Raw genomic sequence first — 24,186 nt, 5'->3', positions numbered from 1 at the left:
ATATAAAAATCTTCCTCGTTGAGGTCGTTATCACCCTTACGAGGACATTTATTCGTATTCTGATACCTGACTGAGAGCCGCAAATTCCTTGGGAACCGCAAGTTGTAGCCTGGGGGTCCATAAAATCATTTGCAATCAGTGCAAAAAACAAAACAAAACAAAGAAAAAAACAACAACAATCACTCTTCCCTACTTTAGCTTTTGGACAATTAAAAATGTCTGATATGACTGTGATATATTTGTTTTTTGTTTTTTCAAAACTGTCTTAAAGGAGGTGAGTCCTATTTTTTTTCTTTAATAGAATAACATTGTCTTTATAGAAAAAAGGGTCTAATATGAGACTAAAGTTGAATATCTGAAATTCAGTTTTTAAAGTGTGACTTTAAAAATCATACTATAACTTGCAAAATTGCAACTTATTTGTAGCATGACAAAGTATGGACCCCCCCCCAAACATTTTTATTTTAGTATGTATTTTAGTCATCGTAGCATTTTGACTTTTTGTCTTGAAAATAGACAAGTTTTTAAATTCATATTGCGCTTAAAGTGGGCCGGTACGCAGCAATACAGAGTTCCGGCACTTCTCCATTTTAGCCTGGAGCGTATTGGGACTTTTTACCATCACTTCACATGGGCTCACTGTACCCTGTCTTGTTCCATTTTTTTTGCACTTTGTGAAACTCGTACGACTCCTTCAGTAATTCAGACACCTCCAAAAAAATATGATCATGGATTTTTTTTTTTCTGCCTCGGGTCAGAGTTTATTTTACATGTGTACCGTCATTTAACATGTAAATGAAGTTCCATGCTCATAATGGAGCACACTGCCAACGTAAAGGCTAACTTCAAAATAAAAGCTTACAAAATAAGACTTTGATGCCAATAAAATAGCCTGAGTAAGCTTTTATTTTAAAGTCAGCCCGCCTGGTTGTGTGACGGCTAGCCTGACTTACCTTCTCGACATGTCGGCCAATTGTCACAGATTCTGTGGCATTACGCACCAACATGAACACACCATCCCGACATTATATTCACTCGCTGATTTCGGGCGCTAACAAACCTCAAGTTGATAACGCCGTCATTTGACAAGGCACGGAGTGTAACCATTAACGTCTCGCGATGCGCACGAGATATGAGGCGCATTTGAATGCAGTCAGACATTTTAACTGTCTCTTTCTTTCTTTCTTTCTTTCTTTCTTTCTTTCTTTCTCTCTTTCTTTCTTTCTGCATTCACTTAATAATCTAATTCTTTTCTACTTAAAGCACTGCGTATGGCGTGTAAGGGGCACATATAGATAGTCGGTATGAAAAAATGTCCCTCCTATAAGGTGTCCCTTGAACCAAAATGTTTGCGAACCCCCAATCTCCTATTGCAACATGAACGCCTGCTGGGATATTGCTCATGTAGGGACGTTATGACACTCCCTAACCTCAATGACCATGAAGCAAAACATCCAGAAAGTGTCCGCTTAATGGAATTTTGGGTTGGGGCTCATCCTGGGAGGGGTCCGACACCCATTTACGTTGTTTTCTCAGCATGTGGGGAGCATCATTTGACAGCCCCCCGATCGCAGTGTCCTGAGATTCTGAGCCCATTTACGGGCGGCCCTGTTCAATTTATTGCCTTACACTGATTGCAGCACTTTGAAGTGTCGGCTCTGAGTGAGGGGGATGGTGGGCGGAAGTGGCACTGCGGCGGACGTTAAATTGGCAACATTGGTTGCTTTGGTTTCACTTCGTGTCACCGTTCCCACTCCGTGATGAACCGTATTAGACAACCTGCATTGTTTTTTTCTGAGTTTTGTCACATTGGTGATTTCTTAAGCGCCAATCTATGGTCCTCTGTGTTTACATTTGACAACAGACGAAGTTAAATTTAGCAGGCTGTCCCCCTGTGTACATGACACTGAATGACAGCCAGCGCTGGATGACACGTGTGAGTGGATCCAACTGCTGATTAGGCCCCAATGCATTGTGTTCCATGATTTACCCTTCCCTTTTGGACTCTGTGCCATTTTGCTCTTAACAAATGTGTATTTACATGTATTGCGCATCAACCGGCGTCCTTCGCTTTACTTTCAAATCAGCGTTCTGGGTCGGAAAATCTAACTGCATGGGTTAATCCGAGGTCGGGCCGGTTCACAGAGGCATGCGAGGCATCCATTAAAGGGCCTCCATTATTTGGAGCCATATATGTTTTCGTGCTCTGTTCTCTGAATAAGGACAAAAAGAACAACCCAAGATACCAAATGAGCAACCAAAGTAATTCGCTGAGGGCGGCGATGAATGTAGAAATATGAACCCTATAATTTGCTGCTTTCAACTAAAATCTGTATGGTGTCTTTCGTTACTTTCGACACATTCACAGAATTTCTTGTTAATCGGTGAGGTGGAGGTCGAGAGCTTTTTTCCCCCGATTCAATGCCGAATACACAAATAATCTTTACAATATGGCGTCGCCCACCTGATTGAGACAGCTGCGTCCATGTTTGTGTACTGTATATACAACGAACCCCAATTTCAACAAAGTCACATTTTACACAACGTACCAACGTCAGTAAAATTGCGGGATGTAAATGTGCCGTCAGGTCCCTCACTGTCGAAGTTTGGTGTCGTCGCTCACCTCGGCCGCAAGCCCTCGCGCGGCTGCGCCTGTAAGTCATCAAGTCAGCTGCGGCGTCCGACTCCCATATTGAGGAGCTTGTCAGCCGGCTGCCCTCCGCAACAATACTTCACTGGATCTTCCGCCGCACCGCATGTCACCGCAGCATAACGGACAGAGATGCGGGGGAGGAATTCGTCTGCGATTAATTGACGCTCAGATCACCATCGTCACACTCTATGGTCTCGTCTGAATGTGTTCCTGCCGGTGCCCTGGAAAAAAAAAATACTGTCCTGTCAATCATACTCAGGTGTCCGCAGTTATAAATATATCCTGTTATCAGCACAGCCGTGCCCTTGCTGTGTTATACAGCACATTGAAGTCACCTCTTCCTGATGTATATTCGCTTCAGAGCTGGCCAAGAGCCCCAAGTGCCCCCGTCCACACAGCACATTGATTGATAGGTGCTTGACGCCGTCATGCCTCCCATTTGGTTAACCTGCAAATACAACGTAGCTCAGCCTCGTGTGGTCCGCTTGTGTTGTTCTCGGTGTCCTTTGATACATTTTTCGACATTGGGGCGAACCCTAATCAGCCACAGAGGTAACAATCGCAGTCTTTCAAATTTGATGTGGATGTCATCCCATTACATCAGATCTACTCTGAGATAGCGCAACCCCCTAACCACTTCAACCAACTCTAATGGCTTTTTTGTATTCCCCGAGACATAATGACCTATCCTAAACCTATCACTTCCTGAACCCTTAATTCCCTAAGCCTAATATCCTAACCTAAATTAATCATCTCCCTAATTTTATCACTTGACTAATCTGTCGCCCAGACTAATTTCCTCAGGAAGCAGAACAAGTGTGAGTTCTTGTTTGTTGTCATTAGGGTCTGATCATCAGACGGTAACCTCTTGGAAGTCAATCACCTTTTTAGGAGTGTCAGCGCACGCAAATGACCAATTTCAAAGTGTTGATATTTGTATACTGGTGAATGTTGATTGTAGGAGTCCTGCATGTGACGTGCCAAAAGAATAAAAAGTTGAGTAGACCCATGGTGACCAAACCGAGTAGGCAATTTTGGTTTGAAGCAGCCATTTTGGTTGAATATCAGATATCGTACTTTGACGAACTCCGACTAGGGAATGACTTCAATCAGGGGAAGGTACCCTAAACCAGTAATTTCCAACCACATGACACATAAACGATCATCGGGTGTGCCACTGGAAAATGGCTTATTGTCGACAAATAATGTGTCTTTGCTGGTCTGTCTTCATCAGCAATGATTTCTGACAGGTAGAACAAGTGAATTTTCTTCCTTTAGATGGGCGATGGGACAAGGTTCAAAATATTTTGGTGGAGACACATTTCAGACTGAATAAATCAGTTCATGATCAAATGAAAGCGACACCTTATTATTTTTCCAAAAACTTTTTTAATGATTATTTTGCTGTTGTAAAACATGTATTGTCTCACTGAAGTTGGGGGAAAACTTTCCTGGACAGATTGGTGATGCTAATTTGCACATTTTTTTTTTTTTAAATCGTCACCAAATGTGAACGGAGCATGACATCAAATTGGATCTTTTTGCACATTTGCCATCAAAGGGGGGTGCATGATCCCCCCCCCCACCCCCCACACTCTCTTTTCTTACCAGTGTGGAATACATCAGAAAGTCATCTCTTTGTGTGTGGCGAGGTCTACTTTTACCGCCATCAAAGCTAGCTCCCCTGTTCCCGCTCGCGCTGTGGTTGAGCGTGACGAATGCGAAATAGAAGCATCGAAGCAGAGGAGTGTGAAGGGTGATTTACTGTATCTTGGTGTGCGCTGCTCGGATGTGTAAATACAATTAGATTGACCTCCACGTGCACGCCTTGCTTCCTTCCTTTACGCTCTCTCCCTGAGCCAATCGGAAGGGTCGCCGACACGCCATCAGAGGGATGGATGCCAAGCAAGTCAAGTGCATGTTTCCAAGGTTACTCTGTTACGTTAAGTAATTGTTTGTAAAAATAATCAAATGTCAAGCATGACTTGGACGAGTCGCAAGAGTCTGAGTGATTGAGATGGTGAAGCAGCATGTGGTTCATTGGCCAAGATTATGCGTGTGCGTTATGTTCTGAGTGGCAGGAAGTAATTGTAATTGTAAGAAGAAAAAAAAACAGGTGATCTTATTTTAACGCGATGACAAATGGCAACGCGGATGGTGATACTAGAGTCTTGCTGTTTGGAATAGTGAAGCAGCATGCGGTCCGCTGACAACGTTATTCTCGTATGCTACATTCCAAATTGTGTCCAATTGTATGTTGTCAAATGATTTTTCAAACAAACGGTTGCCAACAGTTTTTCTTGTCGCCAAGGAATTTGCTGGTGACAATTGAAAGTGTTTACTGCTTTGAATGGTGAAGCAGCATCTGTCCATTTACCAAGGTGGTTTACAGATGCTCCACTTGTAGTCTGGGAACTGTCAACAATTGTATGTTTGGGGGGGGGGGGGTTCAATCTGTAAGCACCAAAAACGGTCAAGAGTAACGCTGCCGAGTGAGGGAATAGTATGACTGCTCGAAAGGGTGAAGCAGCATGTGGTTTGTCAAGTTATTGGCTCGTTCTGAGTAGCTGTCACCTATTGTCATTGTTTGTTTGTAAAATTTAGAAAAAAGAAAATCTTAACATGACGACGTTTGTGGTGACAATGTCGTCTTACTGTTTGGAACATTGTAAACAATTGTACTCGGATTGTTTGTCGCATAAACAATAAAACCGTGTCGCTTAACACTGATCTAATGCCCGATTCGTACTGCTTTTAGTGGTGATGCAGCATGCGGCTCATTGTCCACGTTAATTCTCATTCTCAATTCGTTAAAAAAAAAAAAAAAAAAAAAATCATGTTTGTGTCCCATGAGGCCTCACAGCATTTCGTACGGGTGTGACAGCAATCTCCTGTGTGTATTTTCTTCTGGTGTTGTGGCTTGTTGTTGTTTTGGAATACATGCCGGCTTAAACTCTGATCCCTGTGACTTGAAAGGCAAATTTTAGGACCTGAGGATGTTGGCTTGAGCATCCTCGCTAAACTGGCTCATGCTGGGACCGTGGCTTGTGAGATTTTCGTGGGGGTTTTTTGCTCAAAAATCGGAATTTTGCACGCTGGTTGGCGCTCTGCTCACGTCTGCAGTGAGTGTTTGTGTTGTCTGCGCACAATGGGAAAACATGATGTCTCCCGGGAGCACAATGCAGTAGCTGTCAGTCAGTCGGCCATAAATATTTATACGCGGCACGGCGCTGAGGTTTTGCCGCTGCCTCTTTTGAGCGCTTTCAATGTCGCCTCGTGTTCCACGGGCATTATCCTATCTTCCTCTCGCCGCCACCGACCAGTGACAATGTCCCTCTACCGCCACGACGTTTAGCATTCCAACGTGCGAGTGTCGAGTTGCCGCGCTAATGTAAGCGATATTTACATGCAAGCCGGCATCGAGGTAATCGTTGGCCATTCCAGTGCGGTGATGATAAATGAAGTCTCGTGTGTGTGTGTGTGTGTGTGTGTGTGTGTGTGTGTGTGTGTGTGTGTGTGTGTGTGTGTGTGTGTGTGTGCGCAAATCTTTATGATCCAAATGGGTTTGTGTAGCAATGCCACAATGGAATTTTCTCAATAACTTTTCGCTGTGACGAGAAGAATGTTGAGTGGCTCAGCTCTTTGCCAATTTGGAATACAGCAGGTGGGGTTTTACACATCTTTGGTTTTGGTGTTAAAGATAAATAAAGAAAATACAGCATGTCTTTGTTGTTCGGTCATTTTTCTGGAGGTATTAATTCTACTTTTGAGGTGACACGCCATAGAAAAGTTGCTTTTTTTTACTAGCTTGTGTACAAATAAGCCCCATTTATTGTGCCGCAGGTTGCCGACCCCCGTTCTAGATGTACCTGCAATAGATCTATGATGTAGGGAGCCCATATATGGTTTACTATAAAACTGGCACATAAAAGAAAAGTAACCACATTATGTTTAAGAACCGTCATGTTTGACAAATCCATATCATTGAGTTTAACAAATACTTGTTAGCTGAATGCTAACATACAATACGGGCGAACAGACATTAGCAAAGATGTTGCGGTAAGTATCGACCTTCAAGCGACAGTGACTTGAACGCGTACAACACTGCACACAGGCATATATTTTCTCTGCTTTGTGCACAACTGAGTAAGATTACATCAGTCAGTGGGAGTAAATTGAGGACATTCCCTGCCTCCTGTTCTTGCTTTTCGGTATTCTGCATCTCTCTCAGTAGACTCTCAGTGTCGTCTGGTATGGTGCGGCACAACGTGGCACCACACTGAACGCTTGTGCGAGTAGTTCAACAATGTTTTAACTGACGCGGAAGTGTTTGGAGATCTGAAGGGTCTTTGGTGTCTGCCCGCCAGGAAGTGTGAAATTAAATATGATGTACAGTATTATATAGTCGATGATGAAGTACTGCCTCCGTTCGTGAAAATACAAATGATGATTTCAGAGCGGTTTAGTCAAAAGCCCAAATGTAATTCCAGTTGAAAATTATGAGGGGGGGACATGAAGGGGGCTGTGCACAGGAGCCTCACAACTGTCCATCCATCCATCCATTTTCTAATCCACTTATCCTCACAAGTGTCATGTGCCTAGTATTTTATTTATTTATTTTTTGCACATTTGGAATTATATTCAGTACAAATATAGCACCTGATAAATATTGTATTACCAATTTGAGTGAGTCAAAAAATTAGTTGGTTTCTTGTTCAGCGGTTTTGAGCTGTACGTGGATACTTTGTTGTTTGATTCAAATCTGGAGTTGTTGGGTCAAGATAGTGGATCTTTTATGCATATGCAATCAAAAATGAAATCTATTAAGAACATGTGTTATGCACGTGTGCATGTATTTTGACCGTATTCAAAATATCATTTTTGTCGTACATTTGGTTGGGATGTGGTTGGTCCTACGTGCACCCTTCCAGTAGCACTGATGAAAAATTGTGAAAGGAAATGCAGATGACACTGTATTTCTTTGAAATTGTGGAAAAACATCCTCATTTATGACTCACTTTCGCCATATTCAGTCCCTGTGCCACTGCGGATGTTCAATGTGGTAGAGGACACGCACGGCGGCCTCGCTTCTGACAACGGATATATGGGACGTTTTCAAAGGCCGTCTTGCCTGCCTCGCCGCCGTATTGTTGGCATCCGTAATGCTGCGGGAACGCACCGAGCGTAAATCTCCAGTCGTCCACGTTGCGCAGGACGATAAATATCAGCTGTCCCGCAGTAGTAGGTCAGCGGCATCAAACCGGAAAGGACATGCGGGGGTGGTCCGTTGCGGGCGGCTGTTCAGTGAGAAGTTGAGTGACGCCATGTGTCAGCTTAGTTATTTTCATCTTCTCCGAGAGGTGAAGAGGCTAACGCGTAACCGGCAGGCATCTTCACACAGTGGTGGCATCTGGTAATTAAGTGCCCTAATTGTGCTGCTATTGTGACCCTTTCACTGCCAAACCCCGTTGCAGATGCACCAAGAATTGAGAGATTGTACCGAGCAGGCATGGAATGCAGTATACAACGTCTTCCGCTACGGTTTCCACTTTGGAGAATAAAATGCAGAGCTTTTTAAAAATAAGCCTGAGTGAGTAACGACATGCTGCTTCACCATATCGAGCATCATTTTCATTTTATTCGGACCTCTTGTGTCAGTAGATGAATATTTGTTGACTGTCGAACTCATTTTTACTCCGTACGTCACCAAACCATCAGAAAAAAATGGAATGCTTCTCCCAAGAAAATACAATGAAGATAATTTGTTCTCCATATCATGTATGTTCCATTTGCGCACGTTATTACCGATTGATCATATTTTTTTAATTATACTATTGTGCTACTTTTTGTGTTTTATTCCCAGCTATTTAATTTGAAAAACACTCTAAATAATGTTCTTACCGTATTTGATGACACTTTTTTGGGGGAAAATATTAATGACATTTTTGAGGGTATTTTCATACTGTGGCGGCCCGGTGTTGCAGTGGTTAGCGCATCAACCTCACAAAGGTTCCAGGTTCGATTCCAGCGCCGGCCTTCCTGTGTGGAGTTTGCTCCCTGTGCCTGCGTGGGTTTTCTCCGGGTACTCCGGTTTCCTCCCACATTCCCAAAACATGCATGGCAAGCTGATCTGAATTGTCCCTCGGTGTGAGTGTGAGCACGGATAGTTGCTTGTCTCTGTGTGCCCTGCGATTGGCTGGCAACCAGTTCAGGGTGTCCCTCGCCTACTGCCCGAAGACAGCTGGGATAGGCTCCAGCACCCCCCGCGACCCTTGTGAGGATAAAGCGGTTCGGAAAATGGATGGATGGATGTTCATACTTTTACAATGCCGTATTTTTCCTGTTACATGTTTAAATCTATGTATTCATTTAAAAATACAGATGAATTCAAATTGGTTTAATGTTTTACATTACATTATGGTTACATTATTATTTTTTCATTTTTTTGAAATTGCTGTTTGTTGCTTATTTGGAATATACAGCACACTCCATCAATATTGATTTTTTTCCCGAAAAACAATATAAGACATAAATAAAAAAAAAGACAGAGGACAATTTCACCTTTAATTCAAGAGTAATTTAAACAAATCCCACATTCAAGAAGAATTCTTTGGCAGACCATCATATGTTCCACAATGACTATCAGCCCTGCTGTTAATACTTTGAGCAAGCCCCTTTTACCAGAAAAACAGCACCTCATCTTCACCAAAATTGTTTCACTAGATGGGAGAAGACAGAAAAAGGGACGTGTGACCATTCCACTTTGCACAAACTAGTGAAACAATCCAGCGGCTTGGCTTTTTTTTTTTCTTTAGCCCCCTCTGCATCTTTTTTTGGGGGGTGGGTGGAGGGCTGGGGACTGAAATGGCCAATGTGGGACCTTGAGTCTTGTGAACCATTTCGACAGTTTTCAGTATGAGAGTATGCTTTTGCAATAAAAACTGAATTCATTTTTAGGCTTTTCACACCTTAACCAGGGATGCCAATATTTATGGAGGACACCGTATATGCTTTTTATCGCAGGTCGCAAAACGCACACGAACATCCTCAGTCACCCCGTTCTCTAGTAAATAACAAACGAAGATTGAGTTCTTCTCTGTTGACTTCATTTCCACGGGCGTGACAGCGTCAGTGGCTGGTGGTGATTATGAGGGTGATGAGGTTTCTTTGATCAGTCCCCGTGATGATCCGGCCCCCCTACTCGTGTTTTTTTTCTACCACCTCGCCACACGTGAACTTAATTGGGCTCCCGTCCATCATTAATGAGAAGCCTCTCTGTGAGTTATCTTTCCTGTGTTCTCTTGTTCGTGTCCTCCAGTTAAATCCAGTCCTAATTAACTACCTTTGAAAGGGAATCTGTGTGATAATTACCACAAGGAGGTGGAACGGAAGCAATCGCACTCTGCAAAATTTATTTCACACCACAGGGATTTTTTTTTTTTCATTCTCTTGTCTGTGTGCGTGTCCCGAGAATCACCTTCATCGTCCATTTTGGAAGCGGAGACACGCCTGCGCGGCGATGTAGTCATTTTAATATAAAGAATATAAAAGAATCAGTCAAAAGTAAAATGAGAGTGATAAAACAAAGGGGGAGGAAAACCTAAAGAGTGCTGTAAAAAGGAAAAATGTCAGTTGCGCGCCACATTAAGGATACTTCGTTGTTCACTTCTTATTGGATTTTTCTTTCAAACTTTCTATGGGGTCGTTCCAGCTGTTCATATTCAACTAAATGTTACTCGATAGACCTCTGTCAAGTTTATTTCTTTATTTTTTTATTCACATCTTCGTAGATGCCGCTTGCTTTAGTCAAAAATTTGCCATGAGGCTTTGTGTAAAATTCTCAGAGATGTTAAGAAATATTAAAAAAGGAGCTTTGCTCCTTTGTTTGATGGATTCTTCCACTGTGTGTGTGTCCTCACCCTCCACAAAGTGCGGGGGAAATCATTTCAGTCGAGCTGGTCTAGAAGGTCACAAGCAGGACTTTGAGGTTTGGACTGTTTTCTTGCCACTTTGTATTTATTTACTCAAGCGCAGAAAGTCCCGGGCATGCACACACGCTGCTCGCCATTGATTTGTCGAGAGAGAACATTTCAGCCTTACAATGGAATGTTTAAGTAGCGTTCATTAGAAGTTTCTATTCGTGTGTTCTTTTTATTCTTAGTACCCATCAATAATGCAGTGGAATGAGAGGCGGAATTAATTGTTCCCTTCTTGAGTTTCCAAATGTCAAATAAAGAGCCTGAATATGCAAAGTTAAGGCAGGAAGGCGAAGTAGTAACCCAACACACCAGCGGTTTAAACCGGATGTTAAAATGCCAGAAGCGTGAAGATGTGTGTTGTTATATATTAGGTCGACACTTGACATGGATTGGTGAAGGAAAAAAAAAAAAGCAAAACAGATTTTTAAGTTAAATTCATGACAAAGGAGTTAAGTTGGATTAGGTTGGGTTTGGGTTCGAGGTTAATGTTGGAATTATAGAACAGTGGCAGGGGTCACCGTTAAGAATTCCTTGTCGGCGTTGGAGCTTAAAGAGTTTATAAAACAATCACATTATGACCCTCCCCCTCAATATTGCAATTGCAGTTTTATATGCAATAATTTGTTTCCAAGGGTCTCTTCTCATGTATTTGAAATGATAAATGTATGCATTTTATTGAGAAATTTAAATTTGTAGTCCAGCACTTGTTTGCTTTCTCGTATTTTTTGGCTCATGAGATTTTTATCTACCCGGTTCATTCAATGATAGACAATTGTCCTTCTGTTTTGTTTGTTTGTTTTTATTTATTTACAATCTAATGACATTTCTGTGGGTGCTGTGTGCTGAAGTAGGTAAAATTGAGATAATATAGAAACATCATATCACGTATACAGAAAAATGACAGTACTTAGAGTTGCAGCGGGGCGTTATGGCGGCAAAATGTTTTCTTTTTCCAGTAGGGGACGTAACAGAAAATAATTGAGAATCACTTGTTCAAGGCTCAGCGGTATGGTTCGGTTCTTAAGATCTAAACCAAAACATTCACGCCATAACGAAAATAACGAGCCGTCTATTTGAGGTGAGTAGTTCTCCTACTTGTCACCTCGTGTGTTTGGGAGGATCCACTGGCAAAAACACCAAAGTTTTTTGGGGGGGAGTCGCTGAGTTGCAGCACAGCGTTGCCTTTAAGCTCGGCGATCTATCTCAGCGATGCGCTGACAGCGGCGTAATGAAAGAGACTATTTTGATCCGGGCGGGGGGTGTTGGTAGTAAATTACCGTGGCATCTGGGTGGCGACGATGATGCTGATGTCACCCCCTGATCAATCGATCTGGGCGAATTAGCTAATGCACCTGAGGCGGGCGCCTTACATAAACATAAAACACTTTGGCGAAAATGCCGCTGGCCGCGATCGCCGCCATCGCACATTACGGGCGAGGGAACATTGACGAATGCCGCCCCGAGTCTACCGTCTGCCGGGGGAGTTGTGAGCGATCTTTGCCAGAGTGGCATCATTCTCGAAGACAAATGGAAGGACGCTAGCGCGGGGAAATGTATTAGAAAGCCAGGCCGGGGGCTCATCTTTAAACATTATGCAGCAATCTGGTCCTTTGCCACCGTCAGAGTCCACATTAGCATAGTTTTGTTAGGAATGGTGCGACAGAAGTGGTGCAAAATGTTTGGAGGGGCGGGGGGTACTTAAGAAAGTAATGAGTTACTTGGGGAGTAGACATTTCAGCCGCTCATATTTACATTACTAGATGTGTGCGGTAGGTTGTAGGTAGATACATACAGTAGAATGGGTAGTCAAGTTGATCAAATCTGACTCCATTCAGTTAGGCGAGCCCGGATTTCAAAGCAAATATGGTGAAGCAGCATTTAGCGGTTATGCTGCACACATGAAATAAGATGCCAACAGTATTGAAGTCAGCCCCAAATTTAACTGCTTGTAATCCAATTAAAAAAACAAAACTATGCTCTACCTTTGATTCGTATTCGTGTAAGCATTTTTTAAATCGTCTTCTCCAAAATCCTCTTCTTGCACTCGATAATCCATTTTTAATATGCTACTGTTATTTCTGGACTTTGCTTTTAAATGTCTTTCCCGCTTTTGTTTGTAAGTGTTGTACTTGTAGTGAAGTGAAGTTGAGCTTGCGTGTGTATGAAATGTGCTATACTCTATCAAATAACTAAAGTTGCTTTGCCTTGGCTTTAGCAGCCACCTTTGATGTCTCCATAGTTGGGTCCGCAGTTTTGTGAATTGTGAAACACGCTGATTCTGCACTGGTCCTTTAGGGTAGTTCTGTAGTCCATTGGAGTTACAGTATATACGTACTAGTGGTCTGGCTTTTTCCATCCCACACCTAAGAAAAATGCTATTCTTACATTGGTCTCAAATCCGAGAGGTCTGATTTTTCTTTTATAGTCGGCAGAAAAGCAACGTGCGTTTGCGTGCGTGCGTGTGTGTGTGCTTTTGGAGCACAGCCATCATCGATCCGCCTCAGGAGTCTGATCAGATGGTTTTTCATTCCATTTCATGTGTCCTTAAACAGACAGAGGTACCATTTTTTTGGGGGGGGGGGTCCTTTTTTTTTCCCCTTCTCTTTTTTTGCCATCACGACATTGTGGACTTCTTCCATGTGTGGGCGCGTGTGAGGGATTTTTGAAGCCATGGTTGTTTGTTGTGCACTGTTGTGCAGTTTGGTCTTTTTGTGTGCTTTCCAATAAGCGCTCGCTCAGCGGAGGTTTTTGGCATCCCAGAGGAGAAGGAACACTCAAAAATACCATCCTTTTGGTCCTATTTTTCTCAGAGACACCACTCAGCTCAAGTAAAATGAGGTGGGGGGCCCAATCTTCTCTTCATACAAATACAAGTTAAATAGAAATAGAGAGTATACAGCATAACCTAACAGCAGGTCATTAGTTAAGTAGGTTGGCCGATATGGTGGTGCTATAGATACTGTAGGTAGGTAACATGCATAAATTTGGAATACGGGTAGCTTGTAGGTTCTTTGGATAAATACATGGACTCGGTAAATAGATCATGGGTGAGGTAAGCAGTGCAGTGGTCAATATTTCATTTCAGTGGTCAGTCAGTAGGTGGTTTGTTATTGTCGGTAGGTAGAAAGGAACAAAGATGTTGTTTGTAGGTAGATAGGTAAAGTAGGTAGGCAGGTAAGACACGTCTATCATGGGTTGACCCACAAAAAAGTCCCAAGAAGCCATATGGGGGGAGGAAAAACAAAACAAAACAGGAAGTTCTGCCATGTTGAATTGAAGCAGCTATTTTATGATCATGATGCCCATTTCTAGGGTAAAACGTGATCTTAAGATTTAGTCAGATTGACGCTAACTTGTGAAGAATTTGAGTTTTCATTGTGTGTGGGTGCAGCATGGCAACAAATAACAGCATAATATACAAACTCTCCAAACTCAGCACCACATGGTCAATTAGTCGCTTTATTTTTTATTTTTTGCTACCATAAAATGATAACTCGGGAGTGTTTTGGACAAACAAGGAGTCCGCTTCTGGAAAAGGATTTATTTTGAGAGAATGGGCCCAAAAAAATAAAAACCCAGCGACGTGGCTCCCTACTGCGCTTGGCAATTTGTCCGAGCCGATGCGATGCTCGCGTCCATAATAAAGTGAGTGCTCCGATATGAAAGCGCAGACGACGGCAACGGCGACACAGCTGTCCTGAATAAATTGCGGCTTTCGCGTAACATCCCACCTCCGCTCCCCATTCCCAGGCTGAAGTCTATTATTGGATGTCGCTTGCCCTTGATTAGCTATTTGCCGCCTTGTGATGGAAGCACTAGGCATTGTGGGTAAACAGATCGACTGTCACCACTCCGCCACTGTTGACTTCCTGTATGCGTGCCTGTTTTCTACGTGTCAAAGCGAGGGAACAAACACATACTTTAGTATAGTAGGTACACTTGAGTCAAATACGCTTTTGGGGGGGAAAAGATCTAATGCTTTTTTTTTTCTCAAAGGATGAGATACCTTTTTCTTTGACACTTTTTTTTTGTAAGACCAATATTTTTTGGGGGGGTCTTTGACAATTTTTTTGTAAAAATATACATTTTTGGTTTTTCCTTTCAAAAATATTATTCTCATATTGTAAGGTTATTTTTTTCTGAAAAATAAAACGCCTTTTCTCTCCAATAATACATTTCCCCGTGACTAAACATCTTTCAAAAAGAAAATCAATCCTCAAAAATGCGCTCCCATTATGTTCTCACCGATGGCAAATCCCATCTGGTTTCAGGTCCGGTGGCGGTGATCAGCGGCGAGGAAGACTCAGCCAGCCCTCTTCACCATGTCAACCACGGGATTATCACGCCGTGCACGCTGGACGCGGGACCGGACGCTGTCGTCATCGGGATGACTCGCATCCCCGTGGTGGAGAACCCGCAATATTTCCGACACGGACACAACTGCAACAAGCCGGCCACCCGTGAGTACACAATGATGACCCTAACCCATCCCTACTTTCTCAGAGTTGTTTTTAAAAATTGTCCACGAACTGATATGGACAACTGTCAAGTCCCAAGCTGCACCTCTGCTGTAATTTGCTGTTTATCTTTCCAACGAGACACACTGAGACCCCTGAGGCCCTCGCCGTAATGTGTTGTCATCTATTGTGCAGAGCCATGCGGCGCGAGCATCTGGCAGCCTTCTTCATACAGAATCAACTCAGATCACTTTAAGGCCTAATTAGCAGCCATCGCGTCGAGCCCCCATTCACTCGAAACCCGACAAACAAAGTACGGGCGTGTTGTGGACTTGTCTTTTTGGCTCGCTCCCAAAATGGCTGTCGGTCAGCCGGCGACGCGCGTTCTTGAGCGGGAGCGGAAGGCGATGGAAGGAAATCCCATTTAGTGGTGATAAATAAATGAGGGCTCTTATGTATTATGAATGACATGAATTGTTAATGGCCGCTCGTCGGCTGATTTATGACATTGCATGCCGCGCACGCAGCGTCTGATTGCCAGCTAATGAATAAATGACACTCCGATGAAACTTCCACCTGCACGTGGAAGTCGCTCGCAGGATGCGAGGTACATTTGGATGGTACGCAGACCTCAGAAGAAGAGTGGCTGCGTGATGTTCTGAATCCTAAACCCATCACAAGGTCATAGTGACCACTGCTTTTTCACACTGCGGCTGGGATAACAAAATGGCTCCCGATTGTTTTTGTCTGCGCTGAATACGAAAGTGTTGCTTACCCTCATGATACTCGCCCTGCAATATCATTTTTTCCCTCGTAATGACTTTTTTCTCAAAAATATTACAATTATTATGGACAAATTTATTCTTGGCTAATTATGTCTTTTTTTTCTGAAAATAAATAAACAAATAATCCGATTAATTCCAACCTTATTTTTTTTTCCTTGTACAGTCACAAACATTTTTCTTGAGAATATGCTCCTTTTTTCTCGAAAGACAATTTGGTCTTTTAAACTTGCAATTTTCCTAAAAAAAAAAAAAAACAACCTTTATGATTTTTTTTTTCTAAAACACATCCTTTTCCTTGAAAGTACAAACATGTTTTTTTTTCTTTCAACTTCATTTTAAGCTACCACTTGTTTGCTTTTTTTTACCCTATTTGCCTTGTGACTGACTGCCGACCAGTTATGGGTGTAGTCCGCCTTTCACCCAAAATCTGTTGGGATTGGCTCCAACACCCCCCGTGACCCTGTTCAGGATCAGCGGTGTTGAAAATGGATGGACGGTTGGAAAAAAAAATTGATTTAGTTTTTTCTCTCAAACTTGTATATGATGCACTGTATATTTTTTCTCTCCACTGTACAACTTTTTATCTTGGAAAAATATGACCGCATTCTCGCAACTTTTTTTTTCCTTGAAGCGATACTTTTTTTTTTGTCTCGAAGTGCATCATATTAAAAGTCCAGAACTCATCACAAGGTCATTATGGCCTCCGCTTTTCCAGTTGCTGGCCAGGAAAACAAAATGGCTCCCGACTGTTTCTGCCTGCGCTGAATATGAATGTGTTCGCTACCCTGAGGACGCACGCCCGGGGAAAAGAAAATGCATGTGCTTATCAGTGTGTGTATTTGCGTGTGTGTCTGTGTCTGTGTAGGTGTTTGCCAGGCTGTGTCAACCTGTGAATGAGAGTGCGGATGTGGGCGGACTGCTAGTGCAGCTCGCGGCCACTGTTTTCCTGCATCGTCTCTGCAGGGCCGTGACTGCAGCAGTCCTGGTTCCTGTGGAGGGATTGTGTCGGGGGTGGTCTCAGGGGTCCCACCCTATTGTCCGGCAAAGAGCTTCATTCGGCTCAGATACAGTAGAGCTGCGTTATTGATGGCCGGCTACCGATCTGTAATGTATTCATTCATTTAGTTGAAAGCTTTGTATTCAAGGGAATATGCTGCTGGCATTTTCCCCCTTTTACACGCGACACACACACACGCACTGCTTTCGATCAGCAGCGTGTCCATCGGTAATGTGGTGGTCAAGTCCAGTCCGCTATCTCAACCAGAAAAACAAGGTGGCTGTATAAAAACTGCCGGCCTTCAACATTGCTGACGCTCGCATCCCCCACTCCCCCCCCGAAATGGTTTATTCATGAGTATTTTATCTTCCACTAACCCCCTGGCCTAGCCTAGTGTGTTTTTATTTTAGTGTGGTTAAATATCGCCTCGGAACAAGACAGATCTCAGGAGAATCTGCATATTCCTACAATACATCTTTAGGAAAAAGTCTGCGAAAGGTGGATACAATGGTCACCTGATTGTAGTCGAACTTGAGTCGAACCTGCGAGCCGAATATTTTGGATTCACAATGACCACTTGAGGGCGACAAATTTAGTCAGTTGGCTCTCAACATGGCGCCAGGCTGAAGGAGTTTCGTTCCGATGGTGGCAAAAGCCTGTCTGTCAGTAACCTTTGCTAATGCTTTGTTCGCCTATTCATAGATGTTCTACATTAGAATGGTCAACAGAAAATTTTTAATCGGCGATGAATTGAGGTGTACCGAAAATTATATATATGCTGATTTCAAGAATGTCTTTACATTTCTTCCAGCAGATCAGGTGCGCAACACAGATTTAACCATGCAATTTATGGATATGACGCTTCAAAAAAAAAAAAAAAAAGAAAGAAAGAAAATCCACCTGTTGCAATGTAAGTTCGTTTTTTCTTTCTGTGTGGCCCGGTACCAAATGATCCACGGACCGGTACCGGTCCGCAGCCCGGGGGTTGGGACCTCTGGGATAGAGGATTGATGCTTTGTCACAATCTTGTGGCATCTTAGTATGAGGCAAGTCGAGATCCGATCAGCAGGATATTTCTGAGATTTTTTTTTTCTTTTTCTCGAGAAAGAAGTTAACATTTAACGAGAACGAAGTCTCACTTATTGGAAAAGAAGATGAAGAAAGGGAAAACTATTGATCACACATCGGGGAAATTAAGTGGATACAGCAGCAAATGAAAATGACTAATATGAAAAGAGCGAGCATGATCAAAATGAAGCAATTGAGAGGGAAATGTGATTTACAAAAAGCATCAAGTTGAACCAACAGCAACGTTGTGTCGTTTGAAAGTGTTCTTATTGCGTGTGCGCTTGTGCATGTGTGAGTGCGATAAAGTTATTGAGTACAATTGAACAGTCTTATTGCAATGAGCAGAAGTGACTTGTGCTAGGTAGCGCTCCACACATCTCATGTGCACCTCGAAACCTCCGCCTAAAATTCACATATTCGCAAAACCTACTGAGATCTTTTGTGCTCAGGCCAAAGCGATATCTCATGTAAAATTAATCCTTGTGGAAGCTTGCGGCATCTTGAAGCAATTATGAACCATTTTACGGCGACGTCAGTTACCGGCCACTTTTTGCTATTCGCAGCATGGCTCGGTTCCTTTCCTTCGCAAACAATATCATCGACTATATTCAGTACACTCAGTCAAATTTAGTGCCAGAAATTCTGGTAGCATTCCGCAGTGCTCGCTGTATGTGGATGTAGACTTATGTTGGACACACTAAATAATAAATCCGGTTTTCATTCATCATTTAGCAGATCACTTCAAAACCAAAGGAAAAGATCAAAATCGGCATGAAGGACTTGGAGGCCATACTGCTATCACGTCTATTTGATGCTTGGATATCCTAATGATACTCTTAATGCTAATTAGCCACAATCAGTAGGCATGCGTGTGATGCCTTTTTTTTATGTCCTGGCTCACTCCCAAAATAGCCGTCTATCAAGCTAAACCAAAATAAATGACGCCAGTGCCTTCAGATTGTCCTCGAACTCCAGTTGAACGCATGGAATGACAAAGGCCACTCAAGTGGAACAAAGTTGTTCAAAAACATAAAAAATAAAAAGTGCCAATTGGTTTGGTTGCACAAGAGAAGTGGAGTAAACACTGGAGATGTGACTGATTAGGATGTTTCGTTGAGAGCTTTTCTGTTTTATTTTTAATCCGCCGGGCGCTACGCAAAAAAAAAAAAAAAAAAAAAAAAAAAAAAAAAAAAAAAAAAAAAAAAAAAAAAAAAAAAAAAAAAAAAAAAGGGCCAATTCCGTCGACCACATTAGCGAGATAAAGGCGGAAAGGCAAAGGACAATTCTTTAGCCTAATGACAGATTGCTATCTCGCTAGGATCCGCTGTCTCACAGCAAGTGGCTTTGTTTAATCGCTCGGATTGCTTTTTTAATTACGGATTTGGAACGTCCCGCCGGCCCGAGATGAACAATAGCTTCAGAAGAGGAGGAGGAGCGACGGTTAGTTTAGCTTTAGCATTGTTACGTCCTCGCGGGGTTATGAGCGACACCGCTAAGACAAGCTCGCTCTGTAATTTCTGTACCCGCAGAACCAATATATAATGTGAGCTCACGCTTTTTGCGAAGGGGAAAGGGACCTCGGCATTGTCACTAGATTACACTATTACTTTTCTCATTTCGTTCAGAAACGACCACTGAAAACTGCCACTATCCAACCAAATGGCAGCCTGCCTGTGCAATTCACAGCAAAGGTTCCGTATTGATTTTTGTGTCCCATAATGAGGAAAACCTTTTCAACTAAACATGGTTGGTGAAAATAAACCACAACCTAGCGTGTTTTCTAAACATCAATGACAATCATCTTTGACTTCTCTAACGTATGTAGCCTAGAATTGCAGTCTCATCAAGCGCATTTCCAAGGCGGGACAAAGCTGGGCAAACAGATAGCGACATGAACCAATCAGTGAAGAGCAAATGTGATGTCGGGGGAAAAAAAAAAGATCTTTTGAAATAAATGCTGCCAGTGCCGTAGGCTGCTGGGGATTTAATGATTCTCGGCCTAATTCGCTGAAGGGCTGCATGATTTTCCTACGTGAAAATGGAGAGTTTGTGATTGACAGGCGGGAGAAAACCTTCCTTGACCAACAGGACTATAAAACAAGACACTCTGGGGACAAAGGATTTGTGGCTGCGTAACAAAGACACGCACCGTCGCAGGTACATAACAAAAGCTCTGGTGCCTGACCCAACTGAGTAAATCTCCAGTGAGGAAAACGTTCCCTCTGCGCCAAGGCCCTCAGGTCAAACTGGGACAGATGAATTCATGTGCGCCGTTGGCGGCGGCGGCATCGAGATTTCATCTGTTTGCCACTTTTCAGCGTGGCTTTATGCCCGCAGAAGACATTGAAGGTTAGCGTATGTCACGGCCGCCCGGAAAATGCGGACACGTAGCGACCAAATGGAAGAAGGCTGCATGAAACTTTGAAAATTTATGAGCACAATATGAAATACGTCGCAACACGTATGCACAGGTTTTGCTTCAGCTTTCATTTGCGATTTACATCAAATTTAGTCCTCAACCAATCTGTCACAAGTCCTTTTCAAAATATCCACGACCGAAAACAGGTCAAAGGCGGCATTGCGGAACCCTCGTCACTGCCTCCGTAACAACACAATTCCTTATTTCTTGGCCTCATCCGCTCACACGAAACTAAAGCAGGCCAGCGTCGGACAATCGTCTAATCTCTCCGCAATCCTCCCACATGGCTAATGTTGCTCTGCTTCATTTTGTCATTGCGATCCCACTGTGCGCCAAGAAGACAATGTGACAGTCACAAAGCACATTGCAATATTTTAATCTCGCAGCCGGCACATGATTGGCTGAGTGAAGAGATTAATTTTTTTGTCACTATGTGGAGGACGTGACTATTAAACGCATGTTTGATGCAACAGGGCACAATGTTCTCGCTGCCGCATCAACGCATTGTTCTTCTATTCGCCAGTACGACCGCTCTGCTCGGTACGCCGTTTGCAAACGGCTTTGAAGGAGTGCCAGATCCAGGGGCCAAAATGGCCGCGCCGCAAGGAGGCAAAGTGACACGAGCTCCTGACGGAGAGCCCATTGAGCTGCTCAAACATGAGCGACTCGCTAGTTACCACGCTCGATAATCATGAATAATTCTCATTCCCGAGCTTGCCGACACCTTCGCTTCCCGAGCCAAACGTGTCGGCGGCCCGAGTCAGGAAGATTCACAGCGGAAGAGGATTTTTGCACAGCAGTCCTCAGAGAAGGCGAGTGTAAAGGTGCGATGTGACTTCTTTTAGGGTATTTACACACTGCACTTTTTGTTCGAGCCGCCTACTCCATATATTATATTTTATTCAACTATGTTGAGTCTTTAAAGAACCCAACGTATGGGTTTTATTCAAGACACAGAACATAACATGTATATTTAGTCTCCATATTTTCTTATACCGTCTGCTTGTCTCGTAACACTTGACCACTGCGGCATTTTGGTGAGAAGTGCCGAATTCTCTTTGAAGCGGGATATAAAACGAACAAACGCGGTGACAAGTGACAGGATTTCACCTCGGGCACATCCGTCTCTCACTCAACAGTAGCTGGTATCGTTTCAATGATCGACACATGAGACTGAGTCATAAAGTGTGCGTCGGCAGGCACAAACACAGCGCACAGATGGGGGAGAAAATCGAGATTGTGGAAGTTGACTCTGTGTGTTGAACGGGATTAAACGTATTCCTCGGGGATATTTCGTTCCTCATCTATAATAAAACTTGTCAGCAAAATGAAAACCGGTGACATTAAACAGCTGGCAACCAGTCCAAATATCATTTAAATATGTCCAAGGTCGACAGCTCAACCATCTATCATTTTTCTTTTACTCTTCCAAAACGAGGTCATCTCACTTTTTTTAAAATTTGTCGGAAAACATCAGGAACAATACGGTTGTTTCGCCAAACTAACTCAACGTTTATTTTAAATGTCACTCAACCAAACGTACTTGAGTTTATTAAATACAAACATTTTGAGTCACCCATTATGTGTTTATTGAAACCCAAACGTGCATGGTTTTGCAAACAGTAAAAACAAAGTCTTCAATGAAATTAGCGTACAAATTTGCTCACATCAAAAATGAGTTTACAGTAACCTAACTTGCATATTCTTGTAGCGTCATCGTTTTTCGTGAGCATTAGTGCCAATTTTGGGTCTTCTCTGAAGTTAATGTGCATATTTTTATTTACATTGAAGTCAATATATTCTTCTACAAACCGATTGTACTTAGTTTGTTTTGTTTTTGTAAACTTAAGTCAATACAGTCTTCACTGAACTTACTGTAAGTGTTTTTGTTCAATATCAAGGTGATGAGTCTTCAATCAACCGAACACGTCTTTTGTAAACCTCAAAATATCGGCTTCGGTGATCCTGACCGGGTTTAAACATCAGACAATGCAGTCTTCAATGAACCAGATGTACTTTTTTTTTTAAACATAAGGAGACCACTGTCTTCAATTAACCTCACGTGTGTTTTTGTAAACATTAAAGACAATTGAGTCGGGATTCGGAAAACTTGATATAGCGGAGCTAATGTACCATAGATGCTATTTTTACTCCTTCTGTTCTCCTCAGCCTTTTTTTTTTTTTCAAAATGAACTAATTTCTACACTCTGGCTCTCATTATAAAATTTCCCCTTGTGGCGTTCCAATGCTGCCAATAAAAAGATGAAGAAGAGCTTTGCTGCCCCGGCTGCTTTATTTCCACATTCCAATTGTCGAGAAGAGTCAAAGCAGGATTAAAGAGAGTCTTCCGCAGTTTGACAACATCATTTATACTGATCATGTGTCAAGTTTTAAATGGAATCTACCCAAGTAGGTATTCTCGTATATGAAAGTAGATGGCTTAAGGAAGTGCAGGACTGACCAACTAGAAACCAAATGTTTACTGCCACCGACGAATATATTCATCAAGTGTTTCAACGGGTAGGCTTGGAAGAGAATCTTCCCCAGCTCGACTGTGACTTTGGAGTTTCTACGTAATTGTGCTTACAAACATCACTTCGAATTTGACAGATGAGGTGAATGTATATGAGGGGAATCTGAGCCTATTATGGTCGATTAGGAGGGCTCATCAATTAAAATTGCAGAATGTGCTTTTAAATATTTTCTTTTTCTTGGTCCTTGTTATGTTAGCATTTAGCGCTCATGGTCCAATCAGCTCAACTGTTAAGTTATCCCCAGAGTAACATGCAATTAAAACAGAAATGGTTTCTGATTGCATTCTGTTTACTTTCTCTGCTGCTTCCCATTATTTGGCCGTTTTTCTTGTTGGTTTTCATTCCAAACTTTTTTTTGTGACTGTGTGGTGCATAGTGTGGGATGTAGGTGCCGTTTCCTTGTGTAAAAAGGTCACTCTGTGCTCTCCCCTCTATCCCGACACGCCAGTGGTGCAGCATATTAAGCGCCGAGACATCATCCTTAAGCGAGAGCTCGGCGAGGGAGCCTTCGGAAAAGTCTTCCTGGCCGAGTGTTACAACTTGAGTCCCACCAAGGACAAGATGCTGGTGGCTGTCAAGGTACGGCTGACAGTTTGTGCGTGTGTTTCATGTGGGTTTGCATGATGCCATTTCGCAGAAATGAGAAACTCGCATGTCATGAGCTAGCATTAGCTGCAAGTCTGATTGTCAGAATGGCAAATATGGTCAATTCCAAGAAAAAAAAAATGGCAAAAGACTGCAGGGGAAAAAAATACTACAACTACTTTTATGAATAAAGAGTGAGAAAATATGATGTCCACTTAGCCTCGGAAACAAAAATAATGAGGAACTACGGTACGCGCATGTTCAACGTCAGCAGATTTTGACACGTTCTGCCACGTCACTGTTTGTCTTCCGTGTCATTTCTTCCCCTCCCCCCACCCCCCTACTACCACTCCTGACAAAAACGACACATTGACAAGAGTGATCACTCATTTAAGAAGCTTTCAGAGCCGCTTGTCTTGGGCGGCGACTGTCTCTCAATGACTTCACGCTAGCCGGCGCTAAATTGTCCTTGGCAGCTCCCCGCAGCCGAATGTGAATCAGAGTGACACTGCATTAAAGCATGCCAACTCAGCAAACCCGATTAAAGATGGCAAAACACCTTGACCTTGACGGGCGAAGATGAAGCATATCCGCTGTTGTCCGTAATATGCGCTTTGTGAATGTGAGGTTATTTTGGGAAGCGTTTATTAAGGTTAACAATGAAAAGCAGGGTGGGGGGATCACAGCGGCACTTTTGCTTCCATTTATT

At 42.9% G+C, this 24,186-nt stretch overlaps 1 protein-coding gene across 1 annotated transcript in view; it reads left to right on the top strand.

Moving 5' to 3' along the window:
- The window catches only part of ntrk3b (neurotrophic tyrosine kinase, receptor, type 3b), a 160,263-nt gene that overhangs the window by 114,709 nt on the left and 21,368 nt on the right, over positions 1 to 24,186 (top strand). Inside the window, 2 exon segments of the mRNA XM_019866554.1 lie at positions 14,904 to 15,092; positions 23,341 to 23,471. Coding sequence (XP_019722113.1) covers positions 14,904 to 15,092; positions 23,341 to 23,471 — 320 coding nt within the window.

The sequence above is a fragment of the Hippocampus comes genome, unplaced genomic scaffold, assembly GCF_001891065.2.
Source record: "Hippocampus comes isolate QL1 unplaced genomic scaffold, H_comes_QL1_v1.1 scaffold82, whole genome shotgun sequence".
NCBI classification, from domain to species: Eukaryota; Metazoa; Chordata; class Actinopteri; order Syngnathiformes; family Syngnathidae; genus Hippocampus; species Hippocampus comes.
The sequence above is the reverse complement of the archived record's forward strand: the minus strand, read 5'-3'. Positions and strand labels throughout refer to the sequence as shown.